This window comes from Populus trichocarpa, chromosome 2 (assembly GCF_000002775.5).
Source record: "Populus trichocarpa isolate Nisqually-1 chromosome 2, P.trichocarpa_v4.1, whole genome shotgun sequence".
In the NCBI taxonomy this organism is placed as follows: Eukaryota; Viridiplantae; Streptophyta; class Magnoliopsida; order Malpighiales; family Salicaceae; genus Populus; species Populus trichocarpa.
Genome location: NC_037286.2, coordinates 2,646,254 through 2,665,940, shown reverse-complemented (window position 1 = coordinate 2,665,940; position 19,687 = coordinate 2,646,254). Strand labels below are relative to the sequence as shown.

Sequence of the window (19,687 nt, the reverse complement as noted above, 5' to 3'; positions counted from 1 at the left end):
CTTTTGCCCAACTGTCACTGCTTTTGCTCCATGCTTTCATCAACCTTAGGCCTAGTATTCATGCGGACCTGCATGCAAGAAGAGAACATATGCATATTGATGATCAGCAGGCTAAAATGGCATGGTGACTTTAGTTAACCAAAATGACATATGAAAGAAATATAGGAGAATATTTTGCAGGAAAAAAATAATTTTATAAATAATTTTAAATAAAATAAATAAAAATTAAATTAAAAAAAACAAATTGAAAAATTGTTTTAAAAAAATATAGAGTTTAGATGTGTAATTTTTGGAGGATGAAAAAGAAAAGAAAAAAAGAAAAAATGCCTCTAGTGTCAAATTACTAATTCATACACCAAGTATGTTTTAAAAACACTTTTAAAAAAATTTTAAAAAAAAATTATTTTTTTATTAATTTTAAGTTAATATATTTTTAATATTTTTAAATTATTTTAATATACTAATATTAAAAATAATTTTTTAAAAAAATTATTTAAAAACAACCACATTATTTTAAAAGCTGATTTCCAAACATAATCTAAATAAGTAGAAGTATCTTTGAACCTCAAAGAACACTAAAAATTTATTGTATGAATTTACCCTGCATAAAAAGTTATCTTTAGGATTTCTGATTGAAATCTCCTTCCTGCCCTCTCTTGACATCCAGCTCGTCAACAACAAGCCGTTTAAATCGTAAATATAAACAGATCGAAGGGCATGCTTTGAATTTAAACCAAATTTAACCCGCTCATACCTCTTAAATTCTGCCAAAAAATCCATTTTTAACTTTTTCATTTTTCAGTGTACATTTTTTTAGATTATTATTATCGAAAAAAAAAAATTCCCGTTCCCTGTCCCGGAGCAAAACAGAGTGAGAGATTCACTGCGTCTCTCTCTCTCTCTCTCTCTACCAACAAATGGCTTTCACTTCATTTCTCGGACGAGTTCCCTTTTCCTCTGTTTCCATACTCCCCGCATGTAATATCCTACTTCTTTCTATCTCTGTATGCATTTTTTGCTTGAATGGATCTGCTTCTCCTTCTTTTCCTATACTTTTTTTTTTGGATTTTATCAGTTCGATACTAACCCATGGTTTACTAGCTTGAATTATTAATACTTTTGTCTTATTTAATTAATTATCTAAATAAATGTAGAGATGTTAATATTTAATTGATTGATTAACAACTTATTTACATTTTTTATTGTTTTAATAGCAAGTTGAATAATAATACTAGTTTTTAAGTTTGTATTGGAGTAATTTTGTTTCCCAAGTTGGATAAAGCATAATCAAGAGTAGGAAAGTTGTTTGATCTTGGTTTGGTTAGCAAATGCGTTGAAAAATAATATTAGTGCTGCCGAAATCGTCTCTAGAATGGAATTGAGGCTTTCTATGGATGTGAAAACAGGCCGTGCATTTCCACTATCCTCTGATTTTCTTGAGTGGGTCGACAGAATTATGCTTCACTAATTTTGTTTAGAAATTGTGTTAGAGCCCACCTACTTTTTTTTGGAGATGCCGTATAAGTTGCGTATTAACAAGATTTGTTGATTTGGTTTAGCACTGAGTTTCTGATAAGAATCTTATCCTTTTCTTTTATGATGTGATGGTTGAGACATTGAATTTCAGTTATGTATTGTTTGAAAACCAGCATTAAGCTTTTGATTCCTTGAATGTGGCCTTGTAATCTTTCTTTTGTTTGGAAATAATAATAATAATAATAATAAGGCATTTGATGTTGTTGAACCAGTTTTTATCTTTTGTTTTTTGTTTGTATAATGATGACCGCCTCATTTGTTGCCTAAAGTTCTTTGGATAGTATTTTGTCATAATCTCTTCCTTAATTTCAGGTTTAATGAGCTTTGGGTTGCCGGGGGCCCAGCAGCGAACGCATTGAAACCAAAGTTTGGTGTGTTTGCCAGTCGTGAGCAGTCTCATGCTGGCATACAAGTACCGGAAATTGAAGTGAGGATCTCAGCCATAGAAAAATTTGAGAGAGATTGTAGGCTTATTAGAAAAATAAAAAAAAAATTGTGAGATGTTGATACTTATCTTGAACTCTGGTGTGTGGTGATTGCTTTTTTTCCTCTTTTTTTGTAATGGCAATGGGGCAGCTGGCATCTAGGATTTCAAGGTGGAATATCATGGGCATGCTGCTTGGTGACGAAGGGCCTTTCTCGCTTTGTCACACAACACACAATATGACAAACCCTGGTTATGAGAACATGGAAGCTTTGCTTGGTAGAACTGTTGGTGTTATTTTAAGGAAGTTTGAATCAAAGCTGTAAAGAGGCAGCTGTCATACTGGATTCTTATTTCTTAGCATGCCTCTTGTGTATTTCCATGCACACATTGCAAACAGGTTTAGTGATTAGAAGACAGTGGCTAAATGACTTAAATTAAATGGTGACCCGTTCAATTCTTAGGACTGTTTTGCATTATTTGAGTGGGTATCCATTTTGGCACTCTGGAAAATCTTTATATGCTGGACAACTGATGAATGGGACTTGTATGGGCAACATGTGCAACCGTGAATAGATTTACACCAACAATTAATGATTTTGACTCATAACCAGAATGTTTCACACTCCCAGTTGTCTTTTTTTACATATTGTTCTGTAATTTTAGGCGGTATATGTATGCACAGATCAAACATTTATCCACTGCTGCGATATTTCTTGAGGGCATTGGCGGCATCCTATTTATCTTTGGCAGTTCTCTTGGAGCCTACCTACTGGTTGGTGCAAGAAATAGTATTTGACTTTTGGTCATCTAAAGGGTATAGCTATGAGCAGTGGTGTATCATGTACTCATTTAATGAATATCAAGGTCCTTTCTTGTTGCAGATTATACATCAGTTGATTGCTTTTCCAATCCTATATGATTTCTAAAACTATGACAGCAAGGAGAAATAATTTAATCAACTTTTTATCAAATTCACACAGGTTAGATTTAGCTGATTCTGTACAATGATTCTGTACAATCCTAGTATGATAGTTACTATTGTTTTGCTTTCTGCATGGTTTTGACAAATTTCTAAATTATTTTCCATTCTTTCAATGTATAATATTGCTCTTTATGGAGCACTGCTATTTTTCATAGGTATGAAGAACTCACTTCCCAGGAGACAGCACAAGTAGAAGGTTCCTAAAACTATAACTGGTTAGGAACAAATGGCTATCAGTTGGTAGGTATCTCATTGCAGTAAGGAGCTAATTGGAGTTTTTTTTTCTTTTTGGTTCATGAAACATTATGTACTTTACCAAGACCCAACGTGTATGGTTAAGAGGCTTTTTATCTATTTATTTTTATTAAAAAAACTTGTTTTTTTTCTCCCCTGTATTTCATGGGGATATATTATTTTTCTTCCCTGATATTTGGATTTGTTCTTGTACTGTATCGAAGAAGGTTATGGGACCAGTGGATGTTGATGAGGCCGAACATGCATGTTTTAGAACATGGCAGTGCTGGTCCCTATGTGACATGTTAATAATTTCAGCTATTTAACTTAAGAAATGGCACAAGATATTGTCAAAGCCATATTAATGGGACTTCACTTTCTACGCTTATGAATTTCTCCATCATTTTATTTGAATGTTTATTTAGTGGCTTCCAAAGGTTTATTGTTGTGACTACATGGTTTGGTTTTAATCTTTTTGTGAAACTTGAAAGAATAGCTTGCTCTGTCGAAAAGGTTAGTAGTTTTGAGTCTAAGAAGTTAGTATTTTTTAGTCTAAGATGTTTGGCTACAATCAACCCTCTAAGGTCACAGTTGTTTTTAGATACATATCTGTTGTTAGATCCTCTGGAATCCATTACAGACCGGCATATCATGGTCAGATCTCTTCAGGAACTTTGGGTGATTACCACTCGTTGTGGTCTACAATTTCTTGGTATTTGGTTTCGAAATTCATTGATTGTTGTGTCAGTTTGACAAGCAGTGGTCAATTTGCTAAAAGGATCTGTACTGTACTGCTCATTGGTTGCTGTTAGCAGATTTTTCGCCTGTTGTCCTGTGGTAGGCAAGTATACTGACGTTTGTGAGTTTGCCTCTTTGATAGTGAAGAAGCCTTTTTTTTGTTTTCATTTTACCTGTTTTGTTGTTGTCATTGCCCTTTTAATTGTTGTTTTTATTCCGAGCTGGTCCATCTGTATCCATATAGGTTCTACGGGGATCTTTTGATATTTTGTCCCCTAAACATAATTATCTCCCAGTAACTGAAAGAAGCGATTTCCTGTTTCTTTTATATCTTCTCCTCATGTTTGTCAGCTTGTCGAAATCTATACTAATAATGCCTTGCATTTACCAGCTGCTATTTTCCCCCACTAATCTGCATCTGATGAATGTCAACTCTTTGTAATATATCACAGCTGATTTTCCCCAATATTTTCCAGCAAATGAATGCCATCTTGCTACAATCATCTTCGACATTGCGAAATATTTGTGCCTTTTCTGTATGCATATCTTGCCAGAGCTCATCAAAATCTTGTCTGACTTTTATTGGGATTTGCCGCAATAATCTAGCAATATTAAAATGGAAAAGGCTTGTTCAGGTAGCTTTTTATGGCATGCTGCTTATATGCTTTATAATTGACATGCAAATCTCTTGTGTAATCTAACCTGGGATCTGGAAAAAGAGATTGAAAACTTGGTTTGTACTTCATATGTCAGATTGGTGCATCTTAATACAGGAGCTGCATACCACTTGTGCCATTCCAGAGGTAACAAAATTTGTTTTTCGTGTTATTTGCCCATTGGCTCATTTATTGAAATCCTGAATCGAAGCTTGAATTATTCAGGGAAATTTGTTGCCAAAAATTTGACATTCTTGCCATGTATAGGTTTAAGTGAAAGCAGAATGAGAGGGGTGGTGCATGTACTGGGTATTTTAAATAATTTCTTCGAATTATACACGATGAACATTCCAGCACTGTCCTAATTCAATTATTGGGTAGGTATGCTTTGTTTTATTTTGTTCAATACTAGAGATCTAACAAGGCCTACTATTCTGAAGGAAGAGGCGTCTCTCTCAAGCATTTTGAGGCCAAAAAGATGAGGGAAAGGACGTGCTCGCTCCAATGTGTTGTAACTTCTCAAGATTAAAGACTCCAAGAGCCTATCGTGTTAACTTTTGTTTTTTAAATTATTTTTTATTTAAAAATATATTAAAATAACTTATTTTTTATTTTATAAAAAATAATAATAAATGAAGGTAGCTTTAAGTCTCCATCCCCTATCTATCTACACACACACTACATACAAAGTCTTTAAATTTGATCCCAGATGTCTTCTACGCTGCTGGATTGCATCCTTTTGTCATTTTCTTAAATAGTTTATGAAGAAAAAGTCGATGAATATTAATATTTTATTAGTTTAAAATAACATCAATTTGAAAAAAGAAAAGAAAAGAAAGCTGATGAGCATTAAATTATTATTATCATGGCAATTAATTTATTGTAATGGTGGATCATATTCTAATAAAACACAATATTAAATTATTTTTAATTGTTACAGTACTTCCCGGAAGTCTACGCTCAACTTTATATGTTACCACACCAATTTTTTTATCCTCATGAACTTTGGTCGGTTGAATGGGAATTCTTTTGGCCGCTCGATGATTCCTTACGCTGTCTAGAAAAATAAAATAAAATAAAATAAAAATGATTCCTTGTATGTCACACAACTAGTAATTTATTTATTTACACATTGCATCGAATTATCAATATTGTCAACTCTTTCATTCATAATGTGAGCAAAATGATCCCTAATTAGATCTCAACTCTTCATACGTCTTCTCACACTGAAACCTATTCCATGATCCTTGCTAAGATTCTATTATATTTTATGAAAAAGGCTTGATTTTCGATTGAAAGAAAGAACGAAAAGACAGAGGACGGACCAGGCATCTCCATGATTTTTTTGCTGAGCTAGAGGAAAGAATCGTGTACATTCTCCTATTATATTTGAATTTACACGGTTAAATGAGACTTAATGTATGATTATTTCATAACATATTTAAAAATCTTAATTCTTCTATATCAACTTGGAAGATTTTATATGGAATAGTTTGCTATCTAAACTCAAAAATGTAATTTTCCCACGTAAATTCATTCTAAAAATACCCTATTTTTCGGTCAGGGACGAAGCCAGGAGAAGACTAGCAAGGCACGGGTCCTTGCAAAAAGAAAAAGAATTCCAGCTCCTGATCATGAACAATTTAAAATATTAGGGTAAAAACTAGTAAAATTTAAGTGTATGTTCGGTGGGAGGTGTGGTGGTTTTTTTTCAATAGAAAACATGTATTTTTATTTTTTTTAGTTTAACGTGGGTGTCCGGGCTAACTTGCGCGCACCTCGACTAATCCCACGGGCCCTGAAGTTAACGACCATGTAAACCTCTAGTGGCCATCATATGAGCAACCACGGGGCTCGAACCTGAGACCACAGAGGGAGCAAACCTCTTGATCCCAAGTTTTTATCACTGGCCACGACTTAGATGTATTTTTTTTATTTTAAAAGGTGTGGTATGTTTTAAAATAATTGTACCTTTTAAATTTCAATTCTCCGATCCTAGAAAAAGGATTTCTAACTTGCCCCTCTAAAAACAATTCATGGCTCCGCCTCAACGTTCAACCAAGAAAAAAAAACACCCTTTTGAAATTTTATATTTTAAAAATAGATGAGGATACTAAACACACATCAACATACAAAATCAAGCACAAAAATCTGTTTTGGATCTAAAATTAGTACCAGGGGTATGGAAATATATAGTAGATTTCGTATATCAAACTCCACCATGCATAAAGTCGATCTTTTCCGTAATTATGCAGCATCTTTCCCTGCGCTGTCTTGTTCAAATTCAGGAGGCACAGGCCATCAGGGCCACCACCCTCCGAGCGTAAACACAGGGTTTTATTTGTTTGTTCTGCACATGGGTTCATTAAATGCCAGTAAAATTGGCTAGGCCAGCCCAGTTCGAGCCAATTTTTGGAAACTTGGTAATGCTTAAGCTGTGGGCAATCCATCTTTTACGTCTTAGGTTTTTTTCCAAAATTATTTCAAAGATGTATAAGCGAATTGACCACCCACGTTAGGAAGAATAAATTACTAAAATCTTATCTATGAAATGTTTCAATCATGATAGATATGATAGGGGCAGGGCACTGAATATACATATAAAAGACGTTTTATGTAGACGTCAAACAGTTGGAGGGAAGAAATCAAGGACATCGATCTCTCTCGATGATGGCTTTGCTGCATGTTACATGTGCTGTAATTAACCTCTCAAGATTTTAATGAAGGGTCAACAAAGTGGGCAACCTAGGCTAGCTATACGTAGTATCTTAGCCTCTTGTCCTGTTCGAGTTCCATGTACAATTTGGAACCCAAGGGCATCCAGTACTCTTGTTGTTACTCCATTTTCTTTCCTTAAAATATATACGAGAATGAGAATTCTTTTCTTTATTCTTGAATAGGCTCTCGGTCCTGATTGTGCTCTATTTAATTGAAACCAACTTACATCCTCCTCGATCTATATCTCGGCTCTCACTAATATTCATAAGTACCCTATATTGTTTCAGGCATGGAAGTCATGCCTCCCAATGCTGTGAGTTCATATCTTGAAGATGGGTCGTCCAGCTATGATAAAGCTAAGGAAGTGAGGGCATTCAGTGAAACGAAAGCCGGCGTTAAGGGACTAGTTGACTCTGGTGTGACCAAGATCCCCAGGTTTTTTGTCCACCCACCAGAGTACGTGCAAAACCCGTCATCCGAGACGAGCAGTGATATCGGCCTTCAGATTCCTGTGGTAGACTTTGAAGGGTTCGGAGGTTGTCGACGACAGGAGGTTGTCGACGAGGCTCGGAAAGCATTAGAAACATGGGGGTTTTTTCAAATGGTTAATCATGGAATTCCAGTTAGTGTCTTGGATGAGATGTTAGCCGGTGTGAAACGATTCCACGAGCAACCACAGGATAAGAAGATGGAGTTTTACACGCATGACTATAAGAAGCCAGTAAGGTTCTTCTCCAATGGAGATCTCCTTGTGAATAGAGGGCCAGCTTGCTGGAGAGACACGGTAGCATTTGATTTCAAAGATAGTAAACTGGATCCTGAACTGTTTCCTGATATAGTCAGGTAACCTGTATGTAGATCTGCTATATAATCAGCTAAAAAAACCGCGTATCTATGAACTATATTCCTCACGAGCTTTTTGTTGGATTGATTTAAATTGTCCTGCAGAAATGAAGTGCGTAATTACATCACACAGATGATCAAAATGAAGAAGACAATATGTGAGCTTATATCGGAGGCACTTGGACTTCATAGTGACTACCTTTCCAGCATAGAATGCATGGAAACAGAGATTATATTGGGCCACTATTACCCGACTTGTCCTGAACCAGACTTGACGGTGGGCACCACCATGCATACTGACCCATGTTTTCTGACTCTACTCCTACAAGACAACATGGGTGGTCTCCAAGTTCGCAATCAAAATCAATGGGTAGATGTCCCCACTCTGCAAGGAGCTCTTGTAGTTAACTTGGGGGACTTCATGCAGGTAACATTTTATTTTTCTTACCTGATTTCGTTTTCATTTTGCATCATTTTCATCCAAGTCGGTCGGTAAACGAGAGGCAACCCGACCCCCACCAGCTGGAATGAAAACCAGGAAACCAGCAGTATAAATTTAATAAAGATCCACTTGCACCTCTTCCATATTTAGCGAATCACTTCCCTACTCATCACTTGACACATCCATTTGCACTTGATTATCAATCAATCAATCAATTAATAATCATATAACTCGAGGAACCATTTTAAACACCTCAGAATATATATCATATCATATGATATGATCCACGTACGTTTCAAAAATCAATCAGAACATTATTAATTTGTGGCTCAACACTGATCAAAGCTGATAGAAGTTAAACCATTTTGGTGCACATACGATTATCATGACTTCAGAGTTGTTTCTTCCATTTTGTAGCTGATCACCAATGACAGGTTCAAAAGTGTGGAGCACAGAGTTCTTGTTGGACAAGTTGGATCCCGGACATCAGTTGCATGTCTTTTCTATCCAGGCACTGCAAATTATAATTCGAAACCATACGGGGCAATCAAGGAGCTTCTATCAGACAACAACCCACCAAGATATAGGGAAACTAATATGGCTGAATATATGGCTTACGTAAGGTCCAGGGCTTTAGATTGCAGCTCAAATCTTTCTCATTTTAAACTGGCATGAGGCTCCCCATGTCCATGCTTGGTGCAAATTCTCAACTTCTATATATCCACTGCAGCGACTGGTTGAGAATTTAATGCATCTTGTCTGTAGTGAACATATCAGCCCTTTCTTTGAAGCTATAATATCATCCTTATCATGTCTTTCTTCAATGCATTGCTTTTTATACTCTTTAGTGAGTTCGTGTTGGGAAAGCGTATATTGAAGTAAATTTTCAATTGCTTCATAGACCTTTAATAAAAGCTTTCATAATCCCACAAGAAGTCTTGCCAATCAAAGATTGGAATCAAAGAACAAGACAAAATCTCATAAAATGATTTCAACAATATCACTAAATAATTTCCATCTGTAATTGTTTGCCTCGTAAAAAAGGTTTACAGCTCTTTAAAAAGTCTTAGACTGGCCTTAGAAAGGGAAGAAAAATCTAAATTTCTAAACATACTGAGAAATAATATAAAATTCAAAATTAAGGTAAAAATCTGAAATTAAATAAGAAAATAATAAAATTAAACAATATGATATTTTATAATAACATAAAGTAGTGGAATATATGTGACGCCCGAATTAATATAACTAAATGACACTCAAATATAACCAAAGATGACACCTAGAGTGACCACTACAAGAGGATCAGTCATCATAGACCAGTACTTCTCTCATCAGCTAGGTATACAGATATAATATGCATAAAGACTAACTATTTTCCGTTAGTAAGAGTTTCATACAAGCATATACCGATATCAAGACATAACAGATACTCGTATAAATATTAAAGAAAATAAATGTTATATCAAATATAATTTGATTCAACAAAATACGAGTGCGAAATCAAGAATGAATAAGTATTAAGAAAATAAAGTTATTATATATATATATACACACACACACACACACCAATTGTACTCATCATCTAAACAATACACAAATGTATTTATATTACATGTACATTAAAGATTATCTCACTCACTCGAAAAACAAAAACAAAAACAAAAGATAAATGAATGCAAAACCAGAGACTACTGAAGATCGTTAGGAGAAGCGTTAACAGAACCTATAATGGATATGGAAAACACTAAAAATCGACTCAAAGAAAAATAACATAAAAGATTAAAATTAGAGACCGAAATGTAATTATAAAGCTGAGCTGATTTACCTGATTGATCTAGAACATAAATCAAACCGATCAAACCTAACATACTCGATTAACCCTCTTATTGGTTCAGCTAGTAAATTAAAATGACCAACTGATCGACCGTCACCACAAGCCAATTGGTCAACCACCGATTTAGACTAACCGGTTGATTGGCAACATCAAACCAACTAGTTAGTTGGTGGATTGAGATTTTCAAAATCCCGATATACCAGCCTTCAAATCCACAGATCCTGTAATTAAACAATTTATTATATAAAAACTCATAATTTCAATCATCTAATGTTAAGCTAACTAACACACTAATACTTTAATAAAATCCCTTAAATCATTCAATTACCAAATTGATATAAAAACCTGAAACACTTCATTAATCATTCCACAATTAATTATTAAATCTCTAATAAAAAAAAACAGCAGAAAAGATAATCACCATACTTGCTTCCTTCTTTAACCCTTCTTAAAACTCAAAAGCTGGAGTTTAGATAGAGCTGAATCTTTGATATAATTGAAAGAAAATTTACCTCAAGGGAGGGAGAAGAGAAGAAGGGAAAACCAAATTCCTCTTTAAATACACATGTTAGATTATGTTCTTGGGTTTGGGCTGGACTTGAGTTTGAGTTTGATGGGCCAAAACAATGGTTCTTGCATTTATATGTTTATCTGATCTGTAAAAGTATTTCTTAAGTTTTTATATATATATATATATATATATATATATATATATATATATATATATATATATATATATGCTTTGCAATTTAACAAAGAAGCTAAGTGATGGGAATCATCCGTAGTTTAGGGTACAAGGCATCCAATCTCTGCACGACTAGAAGAACTGAAATCATCTACATCGAGAAATCTCAAAATCCTCTGATCGTAAGACATTCCACCATTCCCTTCTGTTTAGCCACAGCACTACAGCATAGCCCTGATAGCTAAAATATCCTGTCGAGGACGACACGACGTGCTTAGTCTGGCTAGACGGCTCTGGTAATCTCAGCTATCAATAGAGACAGCACTGGTTTTCACTTGTAAAGTCAATGTCACTGCCTCAAAGCAGACTGCTCCTTTTCTCTTACTATTATCACTATTATTTATTCAACTGTGAGCTGGGTATCCTTGAGACTAAAAGCCTGTTTGTTGTTATGGGCAACCGCGATAACGAACAGAACCTAAGTACCTTCAATATTGAGTCCCAGGTCAGCTATCGACGCCTTAAACACACGTAAGCTACAGGTAAATTCAAGAGAAAATTATTTCTTACAACCCCCCCAGATTAGAGTCCGAGATGATAATTGTTGACCTGTCCAGCAATCTTACAATATTTCCAGCTTTGATCTTTCTTGCTTCAGTATCTAACGACTCCCTTCAAGAACAACATGCTGGTCGTAGAGCATCAGATTGACTAGGAGCTGACGGCCAGCAGAGACCTTTAAAAACGGGTTTGAGGTGTCAATATTGTAATGAGCACGAGTGTTCTCCCTCTCCTTTGCTTCAAAGCCTGTTGGCAAAATAAGTTTTAAGTTTGTCATTTATTTAGCAATATTGAATTATAAATTTAGGATTAATGTATAGTAAAATTATCTTCAGACCCAAGGCAGCCTGTCAAAAATGGCAATTCTCTTGGAGCACTTCTGATGTATTTAATTTTGTTTTGCAGAGAGGCAGTTAGTTTGCATGTCAAACACAGTCCTTTGCTTATTGATTTTTAGACCATTTGTTCAAAAGGGAGGAGCACACTGTACAAGTTTTATGAATTTTTTTTTTTAAAAAAAATTAACACAGTAGATAAAAAATAACACAATTCAAAATTTATTTGGGAAAATAGTAAAGTTGTTGGCAGATACGATTTTAAAAGCTATCTTAAATTTTGACTATAAAAAATAAATCAACAAGTAAAAATAGTTATATATAAGATAGTATTAATGTTTTTTATGTGAAATTAAACAAGATTTATATATATAAGATAGTATTAAAAACTGATTTGCAAGGATTAAAATTTACAGCAATTTAGTTAAGATAAAATCAATGTACATCTATCTTTTTAAAATTTACTGGTTTTAATTATAAAAAATATATTATCTTAACTAAATTTGGGAGTCTTTGGGAGGGGAGCCTGTACTTGCACTTTTTTCTATTCGGAAGAGCTGCTCCAGAGTATTATGTGCCTAGGGCAAATACAATCACCATAGCATTTTTAACATCATTTTGCTCGTCTTTTTTTTCTCTTTTTTTAATGTTTCCCACTCCTTGTAACATCTCTTTTTGTGGAAATACAAGAACTAGAGTCAATTTATCAAATGCTCTGAAGATCTTCGACAAATGAGACGGCTGTAACGAGGAAAGAAAGGGAAACCAAACAATGCCAATAGCTCGCTATATTATTACACGAAGGAAATTGCAAACAAATGATAGGTCTGTCTGGCTTGGAAATAAGAAATCAATCCACAAATTCTCAGCCGAGAAAATAGAAGCCTCTTCCAGAAATATTAGCTTCTTTTTCCTCCTCCCCACTTTAGAGATTTTTTGAAAGTGGGGATACAAACAGGAATTGAAACACACGATAAAAAATAATGGTCAATCAGAGATCAAAGATCACAAATCACTCACTATTTTACACAGGAACAGTATGACGAGCAGCAAGAGTTGACCAGCCTTTCTTCTTGGTTAGTTTGTAGTCTTGGGCTGCAATATTTGCACGAGTGACCATAAGATATCCATTCTATGCATAGTTCTGTTGTTCTGCCCCTGAAAAATTCAAAACGCAAAACTGATTAAAGAAGGAAAAAAAAAAAAACACTGCAGTTTGCTGGATAGAGAAGGCCGTGGATCTATAGAACCCATCGATTTGTAATTCGGAAATACTTTAAGGAAATCATTGAGACTTGCTCCCATTGTAACAGATAATTCAGACATACCTCAACCACGAAACATATCCATGTCTTCTCACCATGCACTTCTGTGATTCCTTTCAATATTGTCAGGCCTAAACTTCTGATAGCTTCTGCTACCTCAAGAAAATCATTGCACTCCTCGCATAACATCTGCATAGATCAAAAGGATACTTTTGAGTATTGAGAAGAAACAAAAGCAATGAAAAATAAGTGGCTGCAAACCTGAAACAAAGGAATGCAATGATTTTCTGAGTTTATGTTTCCAAAGAAACAACAACAGACCGATCTCATAATTTACAGATCCAACATATATTTACCTCTACAAGCATCTGTCCGTTTTTGTTTAGATTTTCTACTATTATTGATGAGACCTTTAGATGGCCGCCCACCTCCACTGCCCAGCTTGAACCCTGTTCATATTTGGAGGCATCTGTTCCCTTCTGATGCATCTGTAAATTCAGCCATTCATATACGTGTAAGCAGCAGAAAAATAATATATAACAGAATATAATAATATGCTCTCCCGATGAAATTGTACAGTTCAAGTTGCTGCTTATTAAACATCAAGATGATAAAATCATCTGGCAACAAAAGATTGCAAACTGAAGCATGTCAGTCAATGTTGAGCAATGATGATACTATCAACTAATAGATAGATAACAGAATTTAAAAATTTGCATATATTGGTGTAAATTTCTTACAGAGAGCAAACTCCAGAAATCACTACCAACAACATGGAGGATTGAGAATTTAAAATTTCCATGAGTAAACATATGAAGGAGGTTGCCCAGGCCACGGAGCACAGATACAGAAACAGGGCCCTTGCAGGGAACATGTCTGACCTACCTTCGGTTCAGCACATTTATCGAGCTTGTCAGCATGCTTTGTAATGCTTTCTAGAAAGAGCATATGCTTGATTGTGCGCTCCAGCAACGAATCTATACTGCACTGCAATTTATAAAAAAAAACCTTTAGAACATATCATACAAAAGATTTCCCTGACTAGGAAATGTGACTGGTAAACAGTCAAAAAATCAGCTCAACCATGGAACAGTTACCTTCGATCCACTGGGCACAAGCTCTCTCAGCTCCTTGATGCGATCTTGGATCAGTTGCCTGTCCCTTGGCCGAGGCCTGAATTTTTCACCAGGTTTAGCCCTTTTTTTGCTGTTCTTAGCTGGTTCTGCATGCTTATCCAACTGCTCAGTACAGATGCTTGTACAAGTTGACAAAAACCCTTTAGAAGACATTCCACCAAACACTTCTGTTGAGTTAGAGAAATTCTGTGCATCCTCTTCAACAACAGAGGACGGGTTAATTGAATAGCCTGCTGAATTGAAGATATGCTTAGTCTGGATAGAAGGCTCTGGCATTTTCTCAACCGTTAATAGAGACTGCACTGACTTACAACTTGACTTCTCACTTTTAACATCACTGCCACTATGGCAAGCATTGCCTACTACTGCTTCTAAAAGGTTCTCTGTGCCAAAGTCAAATGTCATCTGGCTGCTACTCATCCCCTCTGGCATCTCAAAACCATTTACAGCTTCACTCTTTCCTGCTTGATAATCAAAGGGCATACATCTGTTGATGAAAGATGGTCCTAGAGCTTCAAGCAACTCACAACCAGCAGAGAACTTAAAAGTGTCTGATGCATTGAAATGAGTTGATTCTGCTTGATGGTCCAGCTTCTTCTCCAAATCCTTTTTGAGTGTTATGTTTGAAGATTCAGGTGCATCCAACACCAATTTTGGATAGAGATTGGTGCCATCAGATTCACAGATGGTTGCGTCAAAGAGGTCTGCAGGGATGCCTGCAAGGTCAGCTCCAAGCTTGTCATTTGGAAGTATAAGATCAGATGGATTAACTTTGTCCTTCATAAAACTATTTGAATGCATAGTCACATTGTGTTCTGATCTCCGGCCCAGATCTTTCCAGACATTGGTCTCCCCTCCATACATCTGGTCACTAATTATATTCATCCCTAGTTGACTCTGGTGATCCAAATAGGAGGCATTTGATCTCAGATGAAGTAATTTGATGCTTTCATCATTTGTTGGTGTCGATATTTCAAGCACTTGTTTATTTCTCAATCCAGCTGCTGTTTTCTGATGAATATCAGGAAGGAAAGAAATGTAAGAAGAACTACAACTATGGTTTTGTCAAAATGAGAATAAAGGCAACAAATCATTTGGTTCTTCCTTCGCATCTTCACATATGATTGCATAAACCATCAGGAAAACCTTTGAAGCCAAATAGGTAGATCTGGCTGAGAAAGGAAGCATTTTAGTATTACCAAAACCTCTAACATCTCAACCTGTTTAGACAATAATTCTTTATAGATGTGAGCATGCATGCACTTATCCACATCCATGTCTGCACACGCACATGCACATAGAGAGAGGGGGAGAGAAAGAGAGTTACCGGACATAATGCATTCTTCATACTATGTTGTAATGGACCACTAACATGCCTGACTGAGGAATCTTGAAGGGTGAAAAAGACATCTTTGATACGTGTCACCAAATTAACATCCTCAATAACCTGCTCAACCCAAATGTGAATATAAAAGAAAAATTAGATGGCAATGACAAGTATATGACCAACCTTACAAATTCAGAGCAGAATTTAACACTTTAACCGGCAATTGACCCACCTTACACCAACCATGTGATGATTAAAATTACTTAAACAACTCAAAAATAGTGAGATATTCTCTTCAGATAAAGTGAAAATGTAACACATCTCGAGTCCAATATCAATTAAGAGTGCAAGCTCGCAATTTTGGAGGATGAGCTTATGATGTTACAAACGGTAACAGAGCCAGTAACACTTGACTAACTAGCATTTCTGGTGAGCAGCCTCATGTCTTAGGGGAGTGTTAAACTGGGATGCAAGCAGAGCTCTGGCTCATGGGTGCATTAATTTTTGGGGGATGTATGTGTGCTCCCTTGCAAGAAAGCAAGGTTTAAAAATTAAAGCCAGTCATGCTCCAAATCAAATATCAGGGGCGTGCGAGAGAGGCCTCGGGTACAAAAACCAAATTTGATGATCTCAATAGCAACTCCAGCTACAACTTTGACAAATATTAGCTGGTCATTCTAGGGATTCAAGGCATAACTAGACCCTCCATTGATTCTTTTTCGACTTGAGAAAACCTTAAACAGAAATTGAATGCCACCACTTAGTCTCTGCATACCAATAACAGATGCCAGCCTACGACTCTGATTGTGACTGCCTACAACAGCCTAGTACGTGTCTAAAAGTGAGGATCTCAATGAAAGCAGAAATGCATTGTATATTTCAATGAATCTTGTAGAAAACACTGCAACATCAATTTGGTTCAAGTAATCAATAAACATGCATGTAAATGACAGTGATTAATTAGTCAGAAATTTTCTTACTTTATTCGAAGAGCCAAGCTGTACAACTCCATATGGCACGACAGCGACAACAACAATGGTCTGCAGAGAAAAACAAAAACTATTTCATCAATGTAACAGCTTATTTTAGTTGGTAGAAAGAAAGGATATCAAAACATAAAGCACCAAGCAAACCCTGAAAACCCAAATAATTTTTGTTTCGGCCCCTTATGGGACAAGAAAAGCATACATTAGATTGGATATCAGAAAATCTTAACAGAAGTTATGAGTTGTGTCCCACTTGTAGCAGTCTCAACACACAGAAACAGACAACCATTGACTCGTTAGTGAACGGGGAAAAACAAGCATTGGAATATATATCATTCACACAAGAAGTGAAATTAGTTTTAGTCGTTGTTTTGTTTTCAAGTCAACATGGAAACATTAAATGCAGCAATGAATTCATTCAGTCTCATCCTATGTCATTATGACAATGAGCAATGAAAATATCACTGATCTATTGAGAAAACAAAAAATAAAGCAGGCATACCTTGATCCCAGCAGAAAACTGACTTTGCCAGCCATCGGAGAACTGAAAACCTCACAGTGAAAAAGAAAACCTCACAGTGAACATACATTGTTTATATTTTCCAACGGGAATATTTAAAAAAGTATAATTCTATAATTGCATTTCAAGGATGTAATTCTACAATTGCATTTCAAGGATATCCTTACCTCATGTGATGAGAAGGAACTTGCAGCATATTTATCAGCAAAGATCCACTGATGCTTTCCACTGACTGCCACCTGCCCAACTATCCTGTAAAACCAAGCATGAATCCAACTCAAACATGCTGATAAGCACAGGGATCTTTCAAAAGTGACAATCCAAAAAAATCTTAAATTAAATTCTGCTTTTTAATCAGATACTTGCAGGAGGGGGGGGGCTAAGAAAGAAAAGCATGAAGAATTCAAACGAGGAGGAAATGATGTGAAGCATGCTCAAATAAAACACTTTCCTAACGCTATTGACAATTTAAGGAGCAAAATCCATCAGTGAATAACTCATACCCTTCGCCTAGAGAGTATACATGATACGACATCTTTGCCACAGCCAATCCAAGCGGGTCACGAGTATAATGCCCACCATGCAATTTTTCTTGTGTCTGACTGAAGCATTTGCTCTCAAAGGCATCATGTTGCTCACAATTTTCATAGTAACCATCTTCCCAAGTTAGCACCCTATTAAATATTTAAAACAAAAAAACAAGAATAAATTTGAAGTAACAATATATATCCTCGAACTCATAACCAACCATACCCAAAAGTTAAACATAACTAAATTATAAACTTAAACTAACTGCATATAATCAGAATTGCTACAAGTAACTAAAGATGAAACAATATTGAAGTAAAATCTGAAGTAACTTACATGCGAGCACGATGTTTAAGCTTCCAGAAAACAGCATAGTTCCAATCAGTATTGAAGCAGAGGCTCCTCAAAGTATTATGCAAGTCAGCACCCATCCCAGTCCTTCCCCTTCCCCTCTCAAAATTCCGAAGTCAAAAGGCTCCTCAGTGCAAATTCCACTACCAAGAACCCAACTTTGTCAGTGAAACAAAAACCCCACCCTCAAAACAAAAACCCTACTTTCGTCTAAGCTAGCTTCCTCTATAAGATCCTCTTCCTGCCTGTTTTCTCCTTAACCCAGCTCTTGCTTTTATCGGTGGTCCTACTGTAGCCAAAAGCAGGCGATCTCTACCCATTCCCTCACTCATACACCACCCTCTTTTCACTCACTAACACCCAATTTAACAACAAAAAAAAACCTAAAAAACTCACAAATTCAAACAACACTAAACTCCAAACTTTCAAGATAAAAAAACAAGATTTCAAAAGAGCAACATTCACTGTATTTAGCCATGAATCTTAGTAAAATTGAATTCAATCTCTCTAAAAAATCAAGCCTGATGAAGATGTGAACTTTGCAATACAGGTCTAGCTAATATCGGACGACATGGATCACACTCAAACAATGACCGTGATTTTGAAAAATCATACAATTAATCAGAAGATTATCTTGCAATTTTCACACGGAGAATTTGATTCCAATAAACCCTTAACTGTAGAGAAAAGAAACAGGGAAATCAAGGGTTTGCTTTAGATTCTTGAGAAAGGAGTAAAGTTGGAGTCTTTTTGGCTAAGAGAAGTGAGGGTTGAAGTCAAGAAAACCCATGCTTTTTCATCGGCAAAGATATAAAGAGTGAAAAGAAGCTTTTTTTCTCCTTACCCCCTTCCTTTACTGAATCACTGTTTCCTCCTCTACAAATTCTAGAGAGATAAAGTAGAGAGAGGGCTTCAAATCCAATGGCTTTTAATTCCGAGTCTCTTTTTCGGAGTTCAAGACTATTTTATAATATATAAATACAATAGAGCAAGTAACAGCAGCCGCTATTTGGCGCACTCTGTTCACTTTAGCTTTTCTGACGTGAAAATGAAGGCAAAAACGGTGAGATACGGGTGTCGTTTCAAACCTTGGCGCTATGTGTGAGTGCGTCATCTCTTACCCTGCGCATCATAGCGCGCACTTTAAACCTCTCTCTTGCTCCCTCCATTTTCTTCACACAGTTGGGGGGGACTAGGGTTTTTGAGGGATATTATTTATGGATGGATGGATGGATGATAAAAAGAGGGAGAAAAAGAGAGGGTAATGTGTTATGAGTGCACTTTCTAGGTAGTGTTATGTTATGGCCAACAAAATGATGCCCAAGTGAAGAAAATGCTTCTTGTCTTTCTACTGCAATCTCTTTTTTGTGAAGAGGGGTCTTGTCTTTCTTTCCTTCCCCTACATTTCTCAATGAACCTTTTTTAAACCCAATGAACTTACCCATGGGGATGACCCTTTTCATCCATCATTTTATTGCTACAAAGGTTGTCACACCCACACCACCATCCTTCCATTGCAAATTGTACACGTCCATGTTCTTTTATGAAATTCGCATTTTCAAAATATCAGAAGCAACATCTCT

At 35.9% G+C, this 19,687-nt stretch overlaps 2 protein-coding genes and 1 long non-coding RNA gene across 9 annotated transcripts; 2 read left to right on the top strand and 1 right to left on the bottom strand.

The window, feature by feature from the left end:
• Positions 1-732: 732 nt before the first annotated feature.
• On the top strand, positions 733-5,223 carry LOC7471980 (uncharacterized). 7 transcript variants are annotated; one of them, XR_008058404.1, is made up of 6 exons: positions 733-978; positions 1,849-2,943; positions 3,101-3,185; positions 4,394-4,552; positions 4,671-4,720; positions 4,799-4,846. It is a non-coding gene; the product is annotated as an uncharacterized LOC7471980 (long non-coding RNA). The 7 variants fall into 7 exon arrangements; XR_008058402.1 differs by lacking the exon at positions 4,799-4,846 and adding an exon at positions 5,014-5,223 and having other exon boundaries at positions 734-978; XR_008058403.1 differs by lacking the exon at positions 4,394-4,552 and having other exon boundaries at positions 744-978; positions 1,849-2,735; positions 2,845-2,943; positions 3,083-3,185.
• Positions 5,224-7,223: 2,000 nt separating this feature from the next.
• LOC7479980 (1-aminocyclopropane-1-carboxylate oxidase homolog 1) lies at positions 7,224-9,400 on the top strand. The gene is made up of 3 exons (XM_002302019.4): positions 7,224-8,134; positions 8,240-8,561; positions 8,994-9,400. Exons 1-3 carry the CDS (start codon positions 7,581-7,583, stop codon positions 9,249-9,251), a joined length of 1,134 nt encoding a protein of 377 aa, XP_002302055.1. The 5' UTR covers positions 7,224-7,580; the 3' UTR covers positions 9,252-9,400.
• Positions 9,401-12,754: 3,354 nt separating this feature from the next.
• On the bottom strand, positions 12,755-19,296 carry LOC18096133 (transcription factor bHLH155). The gene is made up of 11 exons (XM_024595135.2): positions 18,090-19,296; positions 17,729-17,899; positions 17,393-17,477; positions 17,208-17,249; positions 16,700-16,759; positions 15,720-15,839; positions 14,354-15,403; positions 14,142-14,243; positions 13,613-13,744; positions 13,320-13,445; positions 12,755-13,149 (listed from the first exon to the last, which is right to left on the bottom strand). The coding sequence occupies exons 1-11, from the start codon at positions 18,182-18,184 to the stop codon at positions 13,069-13,071; spliced, it is 2,064 nt and encodes a 687-aa protein (XP_024450903.2). The 5' UTR covers positions 18,185-19,296; the 3' UTR covers positions 12,755-13,068.
• Between the last annotated feature and the right edge of the window lie 391 nt (positions 19,297-19,687).